Below are 9,036 nucleotides of genomic sequence, written 5' to 3'. Positions count from 1 at the left end.
TTTTTAATTTTTTACTGACGTATTATTAATAGATCAATACAATGATAACATAAAATAACGTATTGTTAGTTAATGATGCTTATTTACGTAAAGTTTAATTTTTAACAAGTACTTAAGAGATGCAGACTGGATAACTTCTTTTCTATACTATTCTGTATTAGATAGAAATAGAGATATCTATCAATAACGGGATAAATTTAGAGGAGCAGTTAGCGGGAATCGAACCGACTAGGTTACTGCTTAGTGTTGCATTCACAATGCGCCGTAGCGAACAATAGCACTGTTCGGAAGTCATTATACGGTCCATTTAAGATCATCGCCTTCAGCTTGGTGACGATCACTATTCCGTTTCTTCTAGCGATTCGAAAATAATAAATGATCTGCTGTTTTTATTATAGTATACAGTCTGTACTATCCATACTGTTGATATTTTAATAATAGCTATTTTTATAATTATTATATAACTATTATTATTGTAGTTTTGGGATATCAATAATTTTTTAATTATATTAAAATTTATTTAGAGCTGTTCGGTGTCCTACAATATCCTTTTTTCAATTTTAGCCACTTTTTAAACATTGCTCGATTTTACTATCTCAACGCTCCTCTTTCCGTTTTAAGTAAATGTTTCATAAGTGATGTAGCATCCCCGCTAAAAAGGGGTTTTAGTAGTGGATGTCGGCCAGGAAGGATTGCCTTATAATATTTTTTGTTTTATGATCTCCTCATGAAAGATTGTGAAATGTCGTTCACTACTTTCAGTCGAATGCATCCTTTTTCTAATATTTGATAAGAGACTTACTTGGAATCCTCATACAAGATTTAAATTAACATATAGTTTTTATGACCATTGATTGAAAAGTACTCAACAAATTGTTTTTTCAGAAATACACATTACCACTCTACACAAGTCCCTCAATTTTCGAAAGATTGGTGAACTGTAGTGAACTCAATGTATGCTTTTTTGTAATCCACTCCCCCTACTCCCTAAAAAAACTATGAACAAGATTAACGCGAAACTTATGAACAAAACAATTTTTATTTTACTGTTATAAATGCTCGGATTTTAGAGTTCCTGGAGATGGAAATTATGAATATGAATTTGGTCCCTGTGTTGAAGAATACAATTGTTTAACAAGTTAAAATTATGACTTAACGTTATGCTATGGTTAGCCAGTGTAGTGCAATTATATAAATTGCACAAATATATTTTGCCTTTTTTACAGTATTTGGTATGTTGCTTGATCCTGGTTTCTACTTTTTTGGAACTACTTTTGCTACACGAGTACCGTAAAACCACCAAATCCTTTCCAAATCCTGTCCTTGACATCTATATTCTTGCTTTAAATCTTTGATTATGTCTCAACGAAAATTATCCTAATGGATTAAATGTTCTACAGTTTTGACTCTACCGCATATAGTTCTATTAAAATCTCCAAATGTGCCATATCACTAGGTTGTAACTTTACAATTTATTCATGAGCATCATCCGCAATGACTGAAAAGAAGATGAAATCGAAACCTACTAAAATACTCATAGTAATTATTTATTTTAAAAAATCGCATAAGGTTTAAATTCGATGAACTAATAATATATAAATTGATAACACATTTACGATAAAAGCCGAACTATAACTCTGGGATACATGGGACGCATCCCATGCCTTCCCTAGTAAAAGCCAAATTGCTATTGATAGAATTGCGGACGCCTTGGGCCAATATAATAAAAGGACAGAGAGGCGTAAAAAAAAGGATAAATGGCAGTTGGGGGGGGGCAGGGTTATAACTATGGCCATCAGGCCTGCCCCCCTTCTATCAGGGCTCGGCCTCAGTGTATAACCTTCCTATCTGGGCTTCGCCCCACCACTGGGGCCATATAGTCCTTTAGGCCTCTCTTTGTACTTAGCTTTAGCTCGTTGCTTTTTATGGCTCTGGGAATTAGCTAACCTTACGGATTAGAAGATGCTATGTATGTGAGTATCGTTGGTGAACAACCCAGGGAACTAAACCAATATTTTAATTGTTAACAAAAAAATAGTAGATTTTAAAATTTTACTCCTATTTTATCAGATATCTTAAGCAACTATTTAGATAGTCATCGACCGAAGCGAATTTAAAAATTCTTTTGGATATTCAGATTATTGTTTGTTGAACTCCGAGCTGACTAAATGACACAAATTTGAGTCCTTTTTCATTTCGAAATATTAAAGCAAAGAAAACTTAGGCAAGAAGTAGACCAATTATACAAATTGCTCCACGGTAATTAGAAAACTAAAGTTCAGTCTTCTCTTTTTACCAAAAGACCCATTTTACATAATATGCTCTCCATCTTTTTTTGTTTTAGTGAATATTAATATATTTAAGAACGATAACGCCATCTGCCATGATTAATTTCTTTTCCATATCTTAATATTTCGGTAATGAACCCTTTTGCTGATAATTATAATTGGGAAGTCTCAAGCTCCCTAATTCCACATTATTGCACTGATGAATTATAGCTTGGAGACAATTTTCGAATCATTTTTAGGAATTCAATAATTCAAAATTTGGAACAGAGAGTGTACTGAAAAACTGAAGAGAAGGATATTATTTGCAGGCAATGCTAAAATAACGGTCGAACAACCTTTCTGTTAATTGCGAATCGATAGAGATATTGCACAAGATTTTTACAAATTTATTCATTATTTTTACAAATGTGAGGTTGTAAAAATAATGAATAATTGTAGCAAGGGGAGACGGTAGCAGCGTGGTAACGCGCCTGTCTGCCAACCCATAGATCGCGAGTTCGAGCCCGGTCCTACCCAGGATTTTTTCAATCAAAAAATATGCAAACTCACTCATAATCTCCTCCGGGCATCTGTGAGGCCTGTTAAGCCAATGGGTGGCACTCACAAAAATAGGCGTGGGAGTGACGGAGCCACCCTATGAAAACCACGTCAGGAAACGCGTGATGTACTACTTAAGTTCATCGCACGAGGCCTTGAACCTCCACGGTCTGTCGTGCCAATGAAAACAAATTCATTATTTGTACAAATGTAAGCTTCAATTTGACAAATAGTGTGGAAGCTTTCGTGATTGAGTCAGCCTGATCTTTGAATGTCGGTCATTCCCACTAACCTTATTGGGGTTACCAGAATAGGTTCATACGTTGACTCTAATCATGAATGTTAAAATGTTAAAACTTGTTGATTATTTCATCACTCCTTTTTATAAAATAAATTATTTAAGATACAATAATGAAAACACACGTTCTCATATAATCAAAAATAATTTTTATTTATTTCTAAATAAAAATCTTTACTATCTGCTAAAATTTGAGAATACGGAGAAGAAATTCCAAATGAGGAAATTCACACATAAGTTTTTTCCATAGCCCTTATAGAAAATAATTTTTAGTCAAGATATTCATAAATAAATATATAGTGTTGTTTGAATCTCCTTTTTCTGTAGAGGGTCTATATTTTAAAGATTCTATTGAATATTAAAAGTTTTGCAATGTGGATTGCATAACTGTTAATCTTGTTGGGGCACACATTTCTTATGAAATGGAACTTAACCTAACATGTGTTCTTTCACACAGTTTTTTGTCAACGCACAGGGGGTGCTGGTTTCAGAGGTAGGGAGAGCGGATTTGTGAGGTACTGGAGGGAATCAAACAATTTGATATCTTTGACTCTGGGACAGTTGGAAGATCTCCATACGCTATTGGATCTTCCTGATGGCTTCTTCTTCCGCCACGCTGTTGTTCGCTCCAGATGGTGCAGGAATATTCCTGAGCATTGAAACTCAGTTAGTTTAGCAATTTGCCCTAACTTATCTCTGTGGGGCTATTAAACGCCCTAAAGAGGTGCTACGTGAAAGACATTAGCTTTTAGTCGATTAGAAGATTCTATATAGATCATCTTTATTCTACAAAGATTATCTTTATAAATTCAAATAATACATTTAGAGAAATAAAAGTATAATAAATGGTTATATACAAGTCAAGTTAATTTTTCTCAAGAAACAGTACACATATCAGTATTCAATGTCTGTGTGATGACTGTAGTAGTTCACCTTGCGGAGGCTAGGTTCGTCATGTCTGCTCGTAACACTATTTTTTACTGAGTTTGCCCAACGGACTTTGGTAAACCTATTAGAGTTTTTACAAATGTATTCCAGTTTAAATTACTATCTAAGGAATACCTCAGATCCAAATTAAAAAAAACAAAACAACTTCGTTTTGTCATATTTGCTACTATTCAAAACTCTATGTGAACCTAATAGAGAGCATAAAGAATGTCACAGTCTTTTAATTAGTAAATTTTATTATTTTATATGATGCTATTCGAAATAATAAACACGTGATCCATATGCGATTTTATTGGAAATCAAGTATCCACCAATTTTGTAGTTAGGATGGAAGTTCATAGGCGTTTCATCCAACGATGTAACATTTAAAGGGTTTAGAAGTTTGTTTTTGTCAACATGAACAAGTAATTGGACAATATTAATGATGACCTAGACATTTAGTAGTTATTTCTCTCTCCTGTAGAACTTTGGTATATTCAACTAATTGGATTTTTAATTTTCTTACCTCAATAGTTTGTCAATAGGAATAATATAGTTTAGTTTCGTCTTTCCTTATATAATAAATAAGGAATGACATAGAAAATAATCTACCGTAAAATGAGGTGAGATTGTGCCAGTTTTTTTATTATTTTCCAATGTCATTTCTTTATCGACCAACTTATTGGGATGAAATGAGTATAGTAAGATAGGTACGCATTTTAGTTTTCTATTTTTGAGGATAAAACAATTTTAAATGGCTGGAATTGAAGAAGTAAACGTTTTATTCATGGCACAATCTCACCCCATCGAATGGGACGAGATTATGCCACACTTTATAGTTGTCATCTATTCAGCTATGGCATATTCTAACATCACTTATGTTGAAGCAATTTCACTCCCTGTTACTTTTGACTTCTTTTTTTGAAGATCAAATTCTTGTTTCTTAAAAATTAAAAATTTTATTTAAAAAAAAATCTTTTATGTATAGATACTATATAGTATATACTGTATAGATTTTATAGTTAGTTTATGTTGAGATGTCTTCAAAACTCAATTCGCCCTAAATCCTAACTCAACGATTTAAAAAAATTAAATAAAAATAAATACCTAATAAATAATTCAAAAATTATAGTCTCAAAACCTTAATTTATTTGAAATAAAGGTTTTGAGACTATAATTGGATAGTGTTTTGAATTATTTATTAGGAAATTACCAGTCTCAAGAAAAAATTTTAAGATTATAAATAAAAATAAATAATTAAAAATAAAAAAAAAATGTGGCAAAATCTTGTCTTATGAAAATAACTTATTTTAACGAGACCATGATGACGTGCGAGCTAAAAATGTACTTTTATTACTTTAAATAGCATGTGCATAAAAATGTATTACTTAGGACTCCATAACATTATTTCTTTATGAAATGGGAGATTTCACAAGTTACAAAACAGTGATAAAATAGTGAATTGAAAAAAAAATGTGTCTTATAAACAGTATTAAAGAAGTGTGTCAACACTTGTTGGTATATCGAAAGATACGCGTTCGTATGCGGGAGAACTAATTACTACCTTTAACAAGCCACTAGAAAGCATTTATTTGCTGAATTCCGCGTTGGCCTATTCTCACTCCACAATCTTACCTCATTTTACGGTTTATGAAAAAAATCGAATCTTTGTACTTTCAAGAAAAAAAAATTGCACTCTGATGTTCTCCACAGCTGCTGGAACCGCAAAAGTACCAACCCTACATTGGTATGATGGTGCGTGACTCCTGCAAGATCGCCATGGCTGCCACATCCGGAAGACGGACGATATCCGTTGACTACGGAACCGCACTCATCCGGAACAATCTCTATCTGGCCAAGGTAACGATGAGAGTGTACGTGCGGGAGGCGAGACACGCTAAGAGAAAACTGCACAAGGTCATCAAATCTCTGGAGAACAATTGGCAAGTCTGTACGGGTCTTTATTGGGCCATATTCAAAGAGATCTTCGCCGAAGTTCTGTAGCATTCACTTCATAATAAAATTGTCTGTTTCTAACACTTGATTATTTGAATACAATAATTAGATTATTGAATTAAATTGTCGATTCTCATTTTATTTTGCTATAAGAAAATGTATACTCTTATGAATGAAAAACATTTAAGTTTGTGGTGGCAAGATTATTATTATTAGATCAACGTCTTCAGCGGCACTAGTCGACGTTAGCAAAGACACTGTTTGTCAGTTTTGAAAGGGCGTTTAACAGCCTGGTCATCAACGCCACAAAGAGACCGTCTCAAATGGGTTTGCTACTAAAACAAATGTAAAATAATGAAACATTAAATTAATTATGAATAAAAAGAAATATACTAGGATAAGAAGGATAAGAAATAAAAATGTTGATCATAATTTCGACAGTGGCAAACCCACTTCAAACGTCTCTTTGCTAACGTCGACTAGTGCCAATGAAGAAGTTGATCTAATAATAAAAATAATCTTGCCACCACAAGTTAAATAAAAAAAAATGGAATTCAAAGCCCCTGTTGGTGGCGTCATTTTCAGTTATGAATGGTTCATTTTGCCAGACAGGGGTTAGAAGGTAAGAGAGTTCACTCTAATTCTCTCCTGATTGCTGTATTAAGTGAGTCCATTAACGTTTACTTATTTAGATTTCTCACTTATCCTCATTTTAACTTTAATCATCATTTATTCCTGATGAGTCCAGGCTTCAAGATCCCCTTAAAAAACAAGCACTCATCCACCCACTTTGTGGTTTAACCTATTTAGACAGAGGCTAAAATCTCGTTCCACGATGCCTGAAGTTTGAATCCTTAACCCTCTCTTTGTCCCTTTTTGAAAAAAAAACTTTGTCGTGGCCTTTCATAAAATCTAATGAAGCAATCTGCTTACAGATCATTCTGTATCAGAATCATTACAGCCATCATTCTAATAACACCCTCTGTCGGATTTAAGTAATCCGATTTTTACCGTAATTTTACGATTATGATAAATGTGTGGAAAAGGGGGGCTGAAAATTGTGAGACCTTCTGATTACTAGCATACGTATATTTCTCTTTATTTATAAAGGTGTTAATCCCTGGAGGGGCAATTATGGTTAATGTGTTAGTCAATTAATGGAATATTATCTATTATAATATAAAACACAGCATTGGGGTCTCATAGATTATGCAATATGGATATTTTGTGCTTATCTGGTGACGTCTTCGCTGCCGCGGTGACGTATCCTAGTCGCTTCCCTCGTCTAGGTGTGCTGTGGACGAAATTGTGAAAACCATGTGTATTCGCCTGGTGTCTTAAAAGGCGTCCTTTTCTCTCAGAGGCTGGCCAGCGTGTCTTGGACTCTGGCGTGATGGTAGAGGTAGGCCAGGTCCTAGGTTGCATGGTGCTTAGGGTGGTGTGGCATTGCAGTCGCAACGTCTTCGGGGCCTTCCGGTCGGACTACCATGAAAGTGCCTGAGATGTATGTCATCGATGACGAGGCGTGTAATATGATGATCGTGAGGAAGCAGTAAGGGGTGTTTCTGGTCCTGAGGTGTCTCGGAGTTGCGGATGCGAGCGTTTTTTCTGCAGGTCGGCGTAGATTACGCAGGTCCCGATGTAAACACCCTCAATAAAATTACAATAGGCGTATTCATTATGTGTGAAATGTAAAAGTGTTCAATATGCTAAATGATATAAGTATTGGATCATGAATAGCCCGATTTAAATATTTTCAATAGAGAGGCGCTCCTAGCGGATTTTCTAAGCAACTGGTACCCTATAATGTTTACGTGATAATAGAATCTCTAACAGATTCATCTCATCATCTTTCCTTCACCTGTTTCCTCTCCTTTTTTCCCCATTACTTTACTATTATTGTTTAATATTTATTTATTTTGTGTGACTCTGTGGTTATCTCTGACATACGGAGGTGAGTGTTATCTAGAGGTTACCGACCTATTATAACCATGATGGGGAGGAAGGTTAAAATCTTATTTCGTAGAACCGCTGCAGAAATATAAGTGGAACCGCCAGACTATCATAAGGCAGTCGCTTAGCGCCCTCAACTACAAACTGCCATATTTAGCAGACCTATTATACCTTTTTAACATGTTAAAAGAAATGTGAAACTAAAGATCATGAATACCCCTACTGTGAACTATAATAGGATATTTAAAAATTGTTTATACCTATTGATGTAGATATTATATTTCTAGTATTTTTTTACTTTATTGAATTGGTATAGATTTATTAATACAACTAAAATAGTTCTGCTATGGTATAGTTTTGAATTTTCAAGTACTGATTATGACTAGTAAAAAATATTCTTTCATATCTTAAAGATTTATGTGCTCAAATATGACAAAACAAAATTAAAATTGGTACAATGTGCTGCGAAACTTGAACTAATTAGTTATTACATCGGTTTTTGGGGAAAAGTATCCATTTTTTATGGGTCGATTTCAAAGTCCAAATTTCCTAATGTACTGATTTAATTTAATTCATTTCCTGGCGAAACCACAAATATAATACTATTAGAGAAATACCTTCATTAACACAGTGTAGTGTTTTCAATTTTATCCGGATTGAACATTGTATCTGGGGTAGATTCAACTTTGGCCAGCTAAATTTAGTTTATAATGATTATCATTATAGAATAACTGTTATTTTATGTTTGCCAAAATAAATTTTTATTCATCTTTATTTTTAATTGAATGTTACTTTTAGATAAAACTATATATCAGACCTATATCTCTCTATTAGAACTCAAATTAATGATAGTTTAATGCGAAATATGATGAGTATTTATGTAGGAATAGTAGTTTTCATGTTTGTCCAATGTTTTGAAAGGAAAATTTACTTGTAATACTTTTGATAGTAAAATAACCATTTCTCGATTTCAAGGTTATACCTTTTTTTCTATAAATATTTGTTTGTGGATGATTAATAACAATCAGTATTTTCCATCTTGGAGCTTGCAAGATGGAAGCAGAACTGATTAACACA

General features: G+C 33.6%; 1 protein-coding gene across 4 annotated transcripts in view; it reads left to right on the top strand.

Annotated features, from left to right (window-relative positions):
* Nucleotides 1-9,036, top strand: part of LOC106683843 (uncharacterized) — a 36,141-nt gene that overhangs the window by 21,958 nt on the left and 5,147 nt on the right. The window contains exon 3 of one of the 4 annotated variants that reach the window (XM_014425558.3): nt 5,764-6,094. The exons of the other annotated variants lie outside the window; for them this stretch is intronic. Coding sequence (XP_014281044.1) covers nt 5,764-6,054 — 291 coding nt within the window. The 3' untranslated portion in view covers nt 6,055-6,094. Of the gene's footprint in view, nt 1-5,763; nt 6,095-9,036 lie in introns of those variants that run through there. 4 annotated transcript variants of the gene reach the window in all.

Source organism: Halyomorpha halys, unplaced genomic scaffold (genome assembly GCF_000696795.3).
Source record: "Halyomorpha halys isolate HHAL.00 unplaced genomic scaffold, Hhal_1.1 Scaffold521.1, whole genome shotgun sequence".
Taxonomy (NCBI): domain Eukaryota; kingdom Metazoa; phylum Arthropoda; class Insecta; order Hemiptera; family Pentatomidae; genus Halyomorpha; species Halyomorpha halys.
The sequence above is the reverse complement of the archived record's forward strand: the minus strand, read 5'-3'. Positions and strand labels throughout refer to the sequence as shown.